The 16,125-nt window shown below is 25.9% G+C and overlaps 2 protein-coding genes across 2 annotated transcripts; both read left to right on the top strand.

Annotated features, from left to right (window-relative positions):
* The first annotated feature begins 1,058 nt into the window (after nucleotides 1-1,058).
* LOC100212521 (pleckstrin homology domain-containing family A member 1) lies at nucleotides 1,059-14,490 on the top strand. Its single transcript, XM_065805476.1, has 6 exons — nucleotides 1,059-1,204; nucleotides 6,672-6,773; nucleotides 9,113-9,250; nucleotides 9,654-9,746; nucleotides 11,811-11,937; nucleotides 14,228-14,490. Exons 1-6 carry the CDS (start codon nucleotides 1,169-1,171, stop codon nucleotides 14,329-14,331), a joined length of 600 nt encoding a protein of 199 aa, XP_065661548.1. The 5' UTR covers nucleotides 1,059-1,168; the 3' UTR covers nucleotides 14,332-14,490.
* Nucleotides 14,491-14,577: 87 nt separating this feature from the next.
* Nucleotides 14,578-15,759, top strand: LOC105843074 (uncharacterized). The gene has a single exon (XM_065805475.1). The coding sequence runs from the start codon at nucleotides 14,578-14,580 to the stop codon at nucleotides 15,652-15,654; it is 1,077 nt and encodes a 358-aa protein (XP_065661547.1). The 3' UTR covers nucleotides 15,655-15,759.
* The last annotated feature ends 366 nt before the right edge of the window (nucleotides 15,760-16,125 follow it).

Here is a 16,125-nt window from a genome sequence, read left to right as displayed (position 1 = left end):
TTCGGTACATTAAAGTGTTCTCGAATATTTAAGCCATTATCTGAAATATCATTTTAAAACTGGAAAGCGATCCTTTTTAAGAGAAAATGAAAACTGTCACTTATAAACTACTATTTAGTTTTAAAAATGAAAGTTAATTTCAAGGAATTATTTTTAACTAATTTACGAATTAATATTTCATAATTCGGACTTTTGTTAACAACGGTTTATCTTAACAACCCATTAATTCCGTAAAATTATTTATTTTAATTGCGATTATGAAAACTCTAATTTTAGTAATTTTGTTGATTTTTTTTGTTATTTTTGTTAAAAATATTTTGTTATTTTTGTTAAAAATATTAAAAACGTATTTTTATTAATTTTTATATCATGACTTTTGACTTTGGTATAGCAATCTTTATGCAAACATGTAGATTATAACTTGTTTTGTAAAAGTGTCATTTTTTACATGCCTTATAAAATTTATTTTTGTTAGAAAATAAGCTTCCATTTTGAAGCTAATCTACCCAAAATTGATATATATAATTTTTAATAATAGTATATATTGCAATTAGATATTTAAAAATATGCATTCCAATCTGTCAATTCATTTACACAACAAGTGTGTTCCAATTATACAGTTATTTGAACGATGTCATGAAGAACATTCAATAGGAAAGTTTTTTGGTCAGTGTAATAAATTAAAAAGAGAACTTCAAAAATGTTTAGAAGAAGAAAGAAAAGAAAAAACAAGAGAAAACCGTGAAAAAGCTTTAAAGAAAAAGGCTGACTTTGAAAAGAGCTATAGAGATTATTTGATGCAAGATAATCGTGAGTAACAAGGTTCAAGAACAAATTTATCATTTTATCTTAAACAAAATCTAGCACTTAACAATATATACAAAAAGATTCGACAAATAAAGCATTTTTGTATTATGACAATTATAGTAAAACTGTAATTTATATTGTAAATGTGAAACTATGCATTATAAAAATTTAATTGAAAATACTTTATTTAGTAAAAATATCTGTGTAGTGTTTAATTTTGTTTATTTATTTTTAATTTAATATCAGTTTTTTTTTTTTTTTCTTTACATAGAAAAAAATTATTCATAAGTAAAAAATGTACAATAGTTTTAATAAAATTTGATTGGTATTATTGTCAAGTACAAATTTACAAAGTTTACATATGTTACCATCTGGTGGTGGAGTCCAATTACCCCGTGTAAGTTCTTTGATATTCTTTTATAGTATAGTATATATAACAATAAAATCGTACTTAGATTGGCACTCAGATGTTGTATTGATTTTGGGAGCTTATGATGATTTCATTATGTACATCAACTGATTAAGGGAGAACATGAAAGGATGTTGCCGCTACATTGGCAAAGAAACACTAAGCTAAACTTAAACTAGGAAAAAAATTCATAAAAACTAAATAATAAAGAAAACAATTCTCTATGAAAAGCTTTAAAATAAAACTCAAAAAATTCAAACTCAAAGCAAAAATTTCATTTTTTTATGTTTTTAATTGCATTTTAAAATAAATTACTTTAAAACTTATCTTTTTTATTTAAAGTTACGAAAAATGCTTTTGCAAATTACTTCTAATAATTGTTTAATAAATGAATAAATTTTATTTAAATTATTAAAAAGTGAAATTAAATAATTGAAAAGAAAAAAGTATAATATTTTTAAATTGTGTAATCATTTTTTTCAACAAATTGCACAAAAAATTTTTTTTTTAATAAAATTAAATAATTTTGACTTATTAAAATTTTTAATTTTGACTTACTAATTTAAACAATTCTTTGTAAAAATAGAAACAAAAAAAGCAGTTAAATGGTTCCATTGCTAGTGTCTCTTGTGCCATCTACTAAAATTCATTCTTGTGTTACTCGTCATTCAATTAAGTGTCATCCTTTTTCTGTTCTTAAGTGCCCCAAAAACTCTTATTTGTCTAGTTTTTTTCCTCGAACATCAGTCTTTTGGAATTCGCTTCCTTCATCTTGCTTTTCTGATTCATATAATTTGCAATCCTTTAAGTTGTCTGTCAATCGTTATCGTGCTCTACATTCTTCATCTTTTTTCTTCTAGTAACTTTTAACTCTAATTAGTGGTTGCTTGCAGCCTTGTTGAAAACAAAGATGTTTAAAAAAAAAGCCTTTGCGTAAAATAAAAAATTTAGAAAAGATCAATAATTAAAAGTTATTCGTAATGTAACGATTTTTTTACTGCATTTAAATTGTTAAAACATTAAGCAACCTTAGTCAAATTTTAAATAAAAAAAAAAGCATGATCAGTTACAGGGTGCGATCGCACACCATTCCTGTCCAAGCCTGACTTACAGGTGTGCCGGCAACGGCAATTTTTGTCGACCTCAAACACTTCTAGGACAGCAGTTAGGTTGTCATTGCCAAATGCTGATCCTAATTCAGAGGGCTGATATATATATATATATATATATATATATATATATATATATATATATATATATATATATATATATATATATATATATATATATATATATATATAAATATATATATATATATATATCACTATGTTTGCATATATAGACTGGTTCTGTCCTTATAGATTTTGCACACCTAAAATTTAAAAATATTGACTTAATTTCAAACACTTTTTTCAGAAAAAAAGGTGAAACTCTAAAACCCCTTCAGCTTCGTTTTTCAGTATAATGTCATCAGAGTACAAATATTTTTACATATTTAGTCTTGCATTAAATGTAATTAATGGTATACTGAAACATATTATATTGAAAAGGCCATCTGCGAGGAATTAATAAATACAATAGTGTCCAAAAATAGTTAAACAAATAGTTTGTTTTTTTTTATACTTTCTTATAAAGTTTACCTTTTTTAATAAAATTTCTTATAAGTATTGTAATTTCAAAAATCATTTCTTTCTAACCACAGTGTTGAAGTTATTCCTAAAGGCCAACACTTTTCTTTATTTCTAGCAACTGGACGGTTTTATGCTTGGTCCTGTATTGTTTCTTATCTATACTAATGATCTTCTTGATAACCTTACATTTTGCTTGGAATATAATTCACTACTGACCTTCAAGGAAATCATATATACAATCAATTGCTAACTAAGCAGCTGCTAAGTTTCCATCTTTTTATCGTGCTCACCATTTTCTTAGTCAAGATTCCATTCTCAATCTCCACAAATTTCTTATTTGTCCTGATATGGAATAATGTCATATTCTTTCAGACTAGGTCCAAAAAACTCATTGTAAACATAGTTGGACCTGCTTTATCTGCCAAGCTTAAGCCTCTCTCCCATCTTCGTAAGGTTGTATCTCTTACTCTTTTCTACAAATACTATCATGATCACTGTTTAAAGGAGCTATCATTTAGTTCTACAATTAAAACTCATTCTTACTTGACTTGTCATTCAGCAAAGTTGCATATTTTTACTGTATCTGTCCCTTCATGCTCTAAAAACTTTTATTTGTCAATTTTTCCTGCACTTCAATCCTTTAGAACTCTCTCCCATCTTCATGTTTTTCTAACTCATACAACCTTTAAATTTTGTTAGAGGTTGTATGAGTCTTCAAGTTTTCTGTCAATCGTTTCCTTGCTTTTTAACAGTATTCTTTGTTTTCTAGTAACTTCCAACCTAATGGTTGCTTGCAGCCTTGTTGGGAGTGAATTAATTTGAAAAAGAAATTATTTTACAATTAAATCTTTGATATCATATTTCTCTGAAATGATGTTAAATACCAAGCAGTGTTTCACAGGAAGATGTGCGATCGCATGTCATTATATGACCACGGCTATTTCAAAAAACATTTTAAAAACGCGCTAATCGAAAAATATTCTGAATTATACCTTAAGTGAAATAAATTACATCAAAACTTCTTAACAAATGTTTTTATATTAGCAAAATGCTTTTAAATAAAGTAACAATTTACTGATAATGATTTTTTTCAAAAGTATAATTGACAGTTGTATATAATCTTTTTAATTTATATTATATAAATTATTTAAGTATGCATTTTTTATAATAAATGTTATTAAAAATAAAAAGTTTTTTATTGATGATGACTTTCTACGACAGCAAAAGTCTCTTTAACAAATTTTAATATAAGATTAATTAAAGTTAATACATTTCAAGAGAAGAAAAAATTTTGTTGAAAAAAAAAAGACAATTTTTTTGAAAGCCAATTAAATAAGAAAAACAATTAAATAAGTTTGATCTTTTATTGATCTTTATATTAATGCTTTCATACTATTGTAACGCTTTTTAATGAAGTAACATAACACTTCTAACGAATTTTTATATAAAGTAATAATAATAAACTGTTGTTGTTGTTTTTTATTTATATATTTATGTATTTTTTTATGTTAATCTTTTGAAACAAATAAAAAAAATAATAAAAGTACAAATGTTAAAACAAAGAATGAAATGGTTTTTTTACATTTTTTACAATTTACTTTTTCACATTTATTTTTGAATTAATAAAAAAAAACACTATAATTTAAATCACGTGTGCGTATTTTTTAAACAATCATTAAAAGTAAATTGTTCTTTAATATTATTAATAAAGATTAAAAATTATTCCAAATATAATTAAAAAATATGGTTTAAATAAACTAAGCATTTTAGTTTGTTGAGTTTTGTTTTAGTTGGCTTATATATTTATATATATATTTTTTTGTGTTTTTGCTTTAGTTAAGTGTTTCTTTTATTTTCTCTTTTGTTAAGATTTTTATTTTATTTTTTAAAGTAAAGTTTTTTTAGATTTAAGTTTAAGTAAGTTTTTTTAACGCATTTTTAAATTTTGAAAACATGTCAAAAACTGTGGTCAAAAGACCAAAACAATGTATTGTTTACATGGTGATATAATTGCATGCAATCGCACGTCTTCCTGTGAAACACTGCCAAGCTCCCACAGTAAAACATGATGTTGGCTCAGTAGTGATTTGTTAATGTTTTCTGTGATGTAGTAGATCTAATATCTCGAGTTCAAGGTATTTCGGAAAAAATTATGTAATAAAGTAATAATTGCAAAATGGTGCCAAAAGACATTTGCATGTGCATCGAACAAAATGTTGTGTGGTCAGCCATTCAACATGGCAACACCTCCAAGCTAATCACTGAGGTTTTTTCTCATAAGAAAGTTTTTCAGAAAACCTTGAACTGTTTTCAGTATTCAAAATTTTTCAATACTGGTATATACCGGTATTGCATGGTATTAGTAAGAAACATCTTAAAAAGTTGGCCAAATTGTTAGAAAACTCAATTTAAACATTTTCAGATCAATTTTTTTCTATTAGATAATTTTTTTTTAAATAATCAATTTTTCTTTTTCTATTGCATAATTTATTTATTTATTTAGAGTATTATTTAAAAACTATAACAGTATTCAAATTAATATTTTAATTTTCAAATAAAGAAACAATTTTAAAAATATTATTGTATTTAACATTTTAAAGCTTATTCTGTTTCAACTTACCAGCAACCAAAAAATGTTTTTTCCATGGATGTTGACATTGGCTGAATTTTCTTGAGAGCACCATCAATCTTATTGAAATTTGATATTCGAACTCCACTTGCTTCAAAAAGCTTAAACTTCTTTAGTACATTTAAAAATAAATCAGAGTTATTATCAGATTAAATAAACAGAATTATACTTGGGTTGAAACAAAACTTTGAATTGAGGTTTTGAAAATATTGCATCAATAAAAAAAATCTTTATTGCATCACTCGTCATATCGCTTTTTGAGTGAATCCACCATCACTAAGCTTAAATTAGAATTTTGCTCAAACGGATTTGTTAATAAAAACATGTGGTCACCTTTGCTGGTTTAAAACTATTAAGCTTGTATTGAACTGAATGTTAGTACTACAACTAACATACAGTTCAATAGGTTTTAATTTTTTCAAATTGTCTTTAATTTTTTTAATTTTGATAAATCAACTAAATAAACTAAAACTAAAAACTGTTTGTTCTATGTCTAAAATTACTTTTCGAAAGCATGGTTTTGATTTTACCAACCTTTCAATCATGGCAGCCTACAAGTTTTCATGTCGAGTATTTATATCAAATTTTTATTTTTTTTGTATGAAAACATAAATTTTCAATATGGAACTATAAATGGTTGACAATTCAAAAAATCTAATCAATTTACATGAGACACCACATTTATAACTCTATGTACGGGAGCTATTCTAGTAAAAAAAATTGGGCAGAAACTTTAAACTCATAAACGGATAAATCATTAAGATATTTCATTAAGATATTTGGTTTCGCACTGATTCATAAACTAATAAATCATTTTATAAACCAATGTGATATCAAATATCTTTCAAGTTCTAAGAAAAAAAATTTTCATAAACAGACAAGGTTTGACTAAGTTATCTTCTACTTTGAAAAATGTTTGTTTCATTGATTTTGGGATTCTCAGTTTAATTAGTATGCTCTTTGCATACTGATTAAACTCTTTTACTCGGAAAAATCTAAAAAAAAGAAATCACTCAAATCTTTGTTTTTAGTTATTACTTTTGGTTGCAGTGGGAAATAAAAAAAAAAGATTTCTTTAATTTGATGAGCCTAATTTAAATTAAATATTTAAAACATTCAAGACTATTGATAATTTTATGCTTTTGCATATTCTTTAGTAAAAAAGTTAAAAGAATCATTGTGATTATATATTTAGAAGGAAGGAGATTTATTAAAATATGGAAGTTTATTATCTGGTTGGTCTCCAAGATTTTTTAAGTTAGAGAGAAGTTATTTACACTACTATAAAAATAAATATGTAAGTTGTTGTATTATTAAAAATATTATTATTTTTTCAATATTTTTTGTTTTAATTTAATATCGTTTTATTTTTAAATTTAACTAGAAGTTACATTATAACTGCAATTGATATTTAACATAACTTCGCATTTTGAATTATAAAATTTTTTTGACTTTATCTTTTGAAGTAAAATTAATAATTAGACTAAAGTATAATCTATAATAATTTTTAAAATTAATTTTTGTAAACAAAATTATTATTAATTGAAGTTATTTTAATGAAATTTCTTTGTTCATCTTTAATTTTTGTGTGTGCAGAAATTAACAATTTTTTGTTTAATTAATGTTGGTAATCGCTGAAAGTGTTAATTCAGCTTTGTAATTCAAAATTGATATTTTATAAGTTTATTACATTTGACAAATATTAAAATTTTAAACTTTTTTAATGAAATTTAGTATTTTAAATAAAAAATTTTAATATAGATATACAAAACACGTAATAAGAACTTATTAATATTATTTTTAAATAAAAATATATATTTAATGTTAATTTACCTCCCCAAGGCTGAGAACGCCACTACAGTTGAGTAGACTACTATAATTGGGGTTGCAACTCTCTCTTAACTATATAACTCCACAAAATGATTCTTGACAAACAAGGTCGCTGCAAAGAGAAATGAGTTAAGCGCAGTACTACCAAGGATGTGGTATGGATTGAACTCAGAACCTATTGCTTATGAGGCAAGCACTCTACCACTACACCAACACCGCATTTACAACAGAGCAAGAATAATTTCATAGCTATGCATAAATATTTGGAGATTTAACAACAAAATTTTTTACTTTGCCTTTTACTTTTTTTTTTTTTTGTTAACTTGAACTGCATATATGAAATTCTGATTTTTTCAATTTTGAAAAAACTGGAAATTAGTTTTTCAAAATTAAATCTTAACTAATGTAATAGTCCTATCTAAAAAATTACCATCTAATGCGTGCTTTGGTACAGAAGCCTTATAGTTTAGCTCAATGTGTTGGTGTTTGTGTTGTTTAATTTGAATTATTTTGTGTTGTTTAATAGAAATTATTAGCTTATAGAAGCCAGAAGGATCTCCTTCTGGCTTCAAATTATGCATATATAAATTGCAAATCATGATTGCTTTTTGTACCTAAGCATTTATTATTTTCTGAAGATTATTTTTTGTCTTTTTTTTTCCTTTTCTTTTTTATATTTTTTCAATTTACTAGAATAATGTTTTTAGATTAATATGTGAAAGTAAAATATTAATATAGAAGTTTTAGAAGGTGGCAACAAGAAAATATTAATTTAGAAGTTTTAGAAGGTGGCAACAAGAAAAAGACAAGAAAAAAATTTTTAAAAATTTTATTTAAGCTTGTTCTACTTTTTTTTTTTCACTTTGTGTGCTATGTTTTTCGCATTATTTTGCATCATATAAATACTTTTTTAATAGAGTGTAAAATTACTGTTTAGTTAAAGTGTAGAAGCATTCGGCTGTAATGCATTACTGTTTAGTTAGAATGGAGAAGCATTCTGCTGCAATGCATTACTGTTTAGTTAGAATGGAAAAGCATTCGGCTGCAATGCGTTACTGTTTAGTTAGAATGGAAAAGCATTCGGCTGCAATGCATTACTGTTTAGTTAGAATGGAGAAGCATTCGGCTGCAATGCATTAAAGGAGTGAGCTAAAAGCAAGATATGTTATTCTAGTAATTAAATGTAAATATTTTTATTTAAAAATAATCTTTGTAACTTATTAAACCACTCTACAAAAATGAGAAATACAAGATTTTTTAAATTTTAAAATAAAATTTTTCTCAAGAAACACTGAAAAAAAAAAGATTTGTTTCTTAAAAGTCTTGTTTTTAAAGCTTGATATATCTATGTAGAGGCTTGATTAAATGACCACTTTTATATATATTTGATGCATCTTTGTGTTTTACTAACAATATCATTATTAAATTCCTGTTAAAGTTAACTCAATCTTTCAATTACTCAACAACTTTTTTGGGTGGCATACTCCCAAACAAAGTTCAAACAAATATTACAATTGCTTTCATGGGCACATTAATGTTCATATAGCGACAAGGTTTTATTGAAGTATATTCATCAACAATTTTTTTTTTTTTTAACTCTGTTTAGATAAAACATTTAATTATATAATATACTTATTCTGATATTATTATAAATTTATGATAAAATCCACTGTATTTAATATTTTATATTAATATTTTCTATTTTTTTAAATAAAAAAAAACAACTTAACAATAACTTCAAAACAACTTAACAATAACTTAAAATTTAAAAAAATTTAATTTATTAAAAAAAAAAATTGTTTGCAGACTCATTTACCTACTGCTACAATTACTCGTGGAGAAATAAGCTGCGTGAAGCCTTCAACAGCATTTCCAGACCGTAAAAATGTTTTTGAGATTGTTCAAACTAAAGGAATTGTATGGTACTGTCAAACGTCTACTCCGGTAAAAATATTTTTGTTCCATATATACACATTAATTTTTTAAAAATAAAAGTTTGATCTTTTTCAGAATATTTGTTATTTAATATTCTGAAAAAAATCACTTTTATTATTAGTAATATGACTATAAATAAGTTAAAATAAATTATTTGCAGTAAATTAATTTGATGCAATTTTGTGTACTAATTGTTTTTTGTGTGTATGTATTTATTTTTTTTTTTTTTTTACAGTTTTTTAGGAATGTAATATAAAAAGATTTTTACTTTTTTAAATTTGACAAAGAATTTCAGTTGTCTAGCTTGCACCATTTTATAATTTTTGTATAATTTGATATATATAATATTTTTTATTATATGATATGAAATATTTTTTTGTAAAAAAAAAGTGTAATAATTTTCTAACTTAAGGAAGAAATGAGATCTTGGATAGAAGCACTTACTTCTCAATCATCCACTTTATCATCACAGCGCCCCTCTTCATTATCACCTCCTTCATCTAAGGTATTTATTATTTTATATTTTTTGGGTAAACAAACATGAGTTATTTTTGTAAACTATCAGATTTATATAATTTTAAATTGTTTAGGCTTGAAATGTTTAAAAGATATTTTTTTAAATCAACTTCACTCTCAACAAGGCTTCAATCAACTTAGTTCGATCAATTAGGTTAGGATTGGGAATTACGTTCAATCAATTAAGTTGGGAGTGAAAAAGCAAAAAAAGAGCTAAAGAGCAAGATATAAAAATTGTAGATTGTATGAGTAGTGATTGTATGAGTTAGGAAAACATTAAGACAGAAGAGAATTTCAAAACACAAATGTTCTGTGAAAAAAGACTTGTTGAGTAAATATTTTTTGAGCATGCAAGAACATTCATAATAAAAGGATGCAACTTTGCCAAATGATAAGTCATGTAAGATGAAAATTTATTTGATTGAACAAGTAGTAATAGCTTGCTTGAGCAGCGACCATGATAGCATTTGTAGAGATGCAAGTTTACAATTATGGGACAGAGGCTTATGATTGGCAATTAGAGCAGATCCAACAACATTTAAAATGCATTTTTGGAGAGATAGGGCTACATTTAAAGAACCAGCCCAAAAATGATATTAGTATTCCATACAAATATAAATAAAAAATTTATAGAAGTAGAGGGTGGAATCAGGAGTAAAAATAGGGAGCTTTATGCAGAGAGTTGGTGGTTTTCATAAGAGGTCAGTAGTGAATGATAATCGAAAAAGATATAAAGTTCACTCAGTAAGAGTAAAGGACTAGGTAAGAGTGTTGCCATTATCAATATAGAAATATCAACAACATACCAAATGCAAACAAACATACAAACAGAGACAGAGATTTATAGAGGTTGAGAATGGAATTAGAAGTAAGAAAATGGTAAGTGCAATAAAGTAAGGTAACTTTAGCAAATGCTAACTTATCAATGGAATGTATATATGGTTTCTATGAGAGATTTAATAGAGAAAGATAATTTGAGAAAGTATAAAGTAAAGTACTGGGTAAGAGTGTTGCCATTATCAATATAGAAATATCAACAACATTGTAATAATTATTAGCAATAAACAACTGAGTTTTGTTTGAATTAGTCACTTCATGCCTCAAGTTGCCATAGAAACAAGATTAAAATTCACCAGCCACTGCTGGGTGTTCCAAGCAATCAAAAATTAATTACTTTTTTTTTTTGAGGCTATTTAATTGCGTCATCAACCTCTGTCCTCTTTTAATTGCGTCATCAACCTCTGTCCTCTTCAGAGGTAGGATTATCCAGAAGATCATTAATATAAATGATGAACAACATATATAACTATATATAACTAAGAATGAAACTAAGAATGAAACCCTGGGTATATATAATAATATAACTGGTAATATAACTAAGAATGAAACCCTGGGTACCCCAGGAGTTACCCCAGATAAACAAAATCTGTTTTGATTGTCACAGGGTTAATTGTTAAACTCTTAGATGATAGTTTGCGGCAGAGCCATCTCCAGAGTTTTTAAATATTGGAACCATAAATTTTTTTTTTTTTTTTTAGCAGGAAAAAAATTTATCTAAATATTTGAAATACAAAAACAGTTTAGAGATTATTGAAGTTCCAGAGAATACTTTTGCAAAACTGCATTTGGTTGCCTAGATCTCAACAAGGAGTTTAAATTTGAAATAACTTGAGCATCAGATGCAGGAGTGATTTGGATATCTAACAGTGGATTAACCTGTTTCTTTGGGGTGACAAGAAAAGTGTGATCATTAGGTTCAAGAGACAAATTAGGAAAAGTTCTTTGCAATTAGATCTGCCTTATCCTTGGGACAGGTTATAAGATCAGACCTATGTATAAAACCTATGTATAAGACCTATGTATAACACCTATGTGAAAGACCTATGCATGGAATGCAAGTTTTTGCTAATGACATTGTTACATGTTTTTTTAAAGTCTAGTTTTTTTTTTTAGCTGAAATCTTTAAATTGTTCACTTTATTCCAATTTAATCATTCTAATGTTTATTCTGGTTAGTAACATGATGTTATTATAAAAAAAAAATTTTGATTTAGTATTCCCCAGTTCCAGATTTTTCGATGTTGAACAACAACAATACGAATCAGTACTATGATAATCAACTTAATATACCTTTTGGAGGTTTTTGTAATTCTCAGCCTGCGGATGTTTATTTTTCTCATGGTAAGCAATAATATTTTTATCATTATGATTGTAATCTATTGGTAAGTTGTATTCAATGGTAATCTTTGTATAGAATTAGTTATTGAAAAAATGAGTTGTGTTTAAGCATTGCCAAAGCAGTTAGCTGAAATTTGACGAGTTTTACTTTGGCTGTGCTGCCTTCTGATGTGTTGCCCATAGCTGAAGGAAATAATAATATGATTAATACACCAGAGAATTGATTTTCTTCTCTAATTTGAACTTTTGAATGTTTTTTTTGTTTGCAAAGCAAAGTTAGGCCAAACTTGGCAAATTGTTTTTTAATCAAAAAGTTTAAGAAAAATTTTTCTTTCATACTTATGTTACACAAATGCTTTAATTGCTGAAATATTTTTCTCTAATGAAGCATATAGTAAATTTGACTGTACATAAACTATATATAGCTTTTTTGAGAAAAGCTGTGTTTTAGGACACACTTGTTGTTGTTTTTTTACTTTGACTGCGTCAATGTATCTTTGAGAATTGGGCTTTAGATTAATTAAAACTTAAATGCTTTAGTCTTTTTTACTTGATATTAAGTCTGAGTTTGTCATCTTTGTGTGTGTGTATATATATATATGTATATATATATGTATATATATATATATATATATATATATATATATATATATATATATATATATATATATATATATATATATATATATATATATATATATATATATATGTATATATATATATATATATATATATATATATATATATATATATATATATATATATATATATATATATATATACCCTTATATAGCTCCCTCGCGCAACCTCACTTGTTTTTTTTTTTTTGATAATATGTAATATTATTAAAAAAAAATAATCCTGTTCTGCATTCCAGCAATCCTGCCGATCTTATCTAACCTAACCACAAATTTATTCACCTGTGTTTTATTCTAAAAATTTCATAAATAAATATTAATCATTTATTTTGTATTTTTTCATAATTTTACTAATGTTATTTTTTGTTTGCATAATACTGTTAAGTTTGTATTTCATTTTAATTCATTAGGAGTATATTTTTTTTGTTGAAAAAATATACTCCTAATAAAAGTTTCGCGTTTTCTTAACTAACTTTTTTATAATCGTGTGACAGGTGTAATATGAAAATCCCATTTTAAATGTGGATAAGGGTAGAAGAAACTTTTAAATTATTGATGGCAATCTTCCTAAGTAATTATATTGTGACTCATAATAGAATTACTTAGTCCCGACTTGCTAAGCTGGTTCCAGACTTGCTAATCAGGTTAAAGCTAGGAAGAGCATCTAGTTGTAAAAAATTGCTTTAACCTTCAATAATGTCGTATTTAAATATGAATACGACAATATGGAAACCTTGTCCAAATTACATAAGTGTGGAACCATAGACGTCAAATTTTAAATCGTTTTACTTTTAGCTACCCACTTGCATCAGTTTTTTTCAAGTACAACTTTTCTAAAAACATATTTATGATCATGGGGGCAAAAGCTTTGTTATTCACGCAAATATTTTTGCATGTTGATTTTATAAAGTTTTTTTCTAAATAACTGTAAATTAAGATATAATGTCTAACAATAATTTAATTATGTTTAATAAACATCAAGTTAAAAATGTTTATTGAAAAAAAAAATTTTAAAGTCTACAAACATATAAATTTGAAAAAAAAAATCAGATTTTGCATCATTTTGACGTAAAGTTATTTCAACAATGCAATATTACCCCCTAAGTTTTTTTTTTTTTTTTTTTTTTTGCATTAAAAAAATTGTAATATGTAGTAATAGAAAATCAGTACATTCAACCTTGGGACCTTTCCCATTTCCGTTATGACTGATTTTTGAATGCTAGTTAAATTATTTTTTTGATACTTTGATGACTCATAAGTTTTTTTTATAAACAATATCCTCTTAGTTTCTTTAGACCATTAAAACTACAATGGGATACTCTTTCTAAAAAGGATAAAATACATCACGGGCATTTTTTATGTTTCGCGATAAATGTATTTGAAGTAGGCCCCAAATTCAAATATGTGTGATTTCAGGTTATAATTTTTAGACAAATGAAGGGTTGTCCTCAGGTTATTTTATTTTATAATCAAGTTACGTTTTTAAAATTAATTATATTGTTAGCATATTAATATTACAGTTGGAAACTCGTATCAAATTGACGTAATTTCGATATATGAGGTAAAAACGACACAAATCTTTATTAAGTTACTCTTAAGTAAATTTTCTAAAACTTTTTCATTAAAAAAATTTATGTTTCATTTGACTATTTTAGAACATGAACATGCAAGCGCACCACCTCCGTATTCTTTTATTAATGCAGACCTTGTATCTTCTGATGTTAACACGTGTCCGCCTCCATATCAGCCGCCTATGTAGCCCCTTTATTAGTTATCATGTACATATTGTGAATTTTCAGAAATAGTTTTTGTAGATAATTTTTGTTAGTTTTTTTTATTTTTTGCAATGATTGTATGAAGGGAATGAATAATTTTATACTTTTTGTTTTATTTGTCTTAAAAATGTCATCTAATTTTATTTCATCTTTTTTCTTTACCAAGTTTTTTCCTATTATTATATGTATATTTAAAATATTCTATACAAAGAAATATATATTTTTAGGTTATGTTAAAAGTTTACAAAATTGAGATAATAACTTTTTTGTTGTTTGTTTCTTTATTGTTATATTTCTCCACGTATTTCAAATTCAATGAAATACTGCATGCTCCAAGCTTTATGAGAAATGTTGCTGTAAAACTTGCCCCGCACACTGATGAAAGACATTTTGAATCAATAAAAAAAGTTATACGCTTAGAAAATACAGGTGTCGAAAGAAAACCACCTGCTAACACCACCTTGACGCCATCAACTATACGTATTTCGAATCTATATAGCGTAAGTTTAAAAACTTATGTGCAAGCCATAATTGACAGGTCTTTAACTATTCAATCAAAATATGGTTTTATTTTTTTGCAAATGATGAACAGCGCTTTTCTTTTGCACACTAAATCGTGGTTGTGCAATGTAAAAAATCAAAATGAAGTTCTTCAACGATTAATTCTTATAGCTACAGATGACCACGCATTTAAGCAGCTAAAAGCTTTTAATGTGAAAGTTCTTCATTTATTTCTATTGCCGTACGAATCTCTTGATCTCGAGTATGGTCTTCGTTCATACTACGAATATGTTTTGTTTAGAATATCTTTAACAAATAAAATCTTGAATGCAGATGTTAGTGTCTGGATATGCGAAGCCGATGCAGTTTGGTTTGAGAGTCCAATTAAATATCTCATTGAGTTCACTGAAAAAGACATTGTGGTACAACAAGATGGGCTCATTAATCAGAATATGCCTTGTGGTGGGTTTATTTTTCTAAATAAAACAAAACCTACTAGACGTATGTGGCGAGAACTTGAAAAAAGGGTGACTACAGTCTTAAACAGTTTAACCGACGTTGAAGTTGGTGACGAAGGAAACGAGCAACTAATGTTACCTAATCTCCTTTCAGAGTTTCGTGTAAAATGGGCATTTTTCTCAAGGACCAATTTTGTTAGTGGTCATTGGTATACAAACGAGTTATTTCGAACACAAGTTCATCCTGTAGTTATTCAAAACAATTGGATAAAAGGTAACGAAGCAAAAATTTTAAGGGCTAAATATTGGGACCATTGGTTTTTAAATCAAAATGAAACGTGTTTGTAACACACTAAAGGTAGTAATTGTTTAAATATTCATTTTATGATCTCATTTTAATTTTAAAAATAATTTCAAACGTTTGATTTTATCATTTAGATTATTTTTTTAAAACTAATATCGTTTTCTTATGTTAAGCTGTTTGGATTGAACCCAGTTGTAGCCTGAATCCCATGTATCCCACAAAATAAATACTTCAAGTACCTGATTTTTGTTGAATATAAAAGTAAAAATAGTATTTTGTTTTTTTTTATAACTAACAATTTTTAAATTTAAACAAAAAAAATTTGTACTTATAAAAGTTTTTAAACTTTTTTCAATATATTTATGCTTATATTTAAAACTGTGAATTTGTACAATTTGTTGGCTTGTTGTTTGTCATATTGTATAGTCTGTAAATTATATTTATAAAGTTGTATAAATCTTTTGCTCTTTCTTATTGTGTTTCGTAATGTTTAATCCAAATCAATAATATATATA

Source organism: Hydra vulgaris, chromosome 09, assembly GCF_038396675.1.
Source record: "Hydra vulgaris chromosome 09, alternate assembly HydraT2T_AEP".
In the NCBI taxonomy this organism is placed as follows: domain Eukaryota; kingdom Metazoa; phylum Cnidaria; class Hydrozoa; order Anthoathecata; family Hydridae; genus Hydra; species Hydra vulgaris.
Note: the sequence above shows the minus strand (reverse complement) of the source record. Positions and strands in the feature narration are given on the sequence as shown.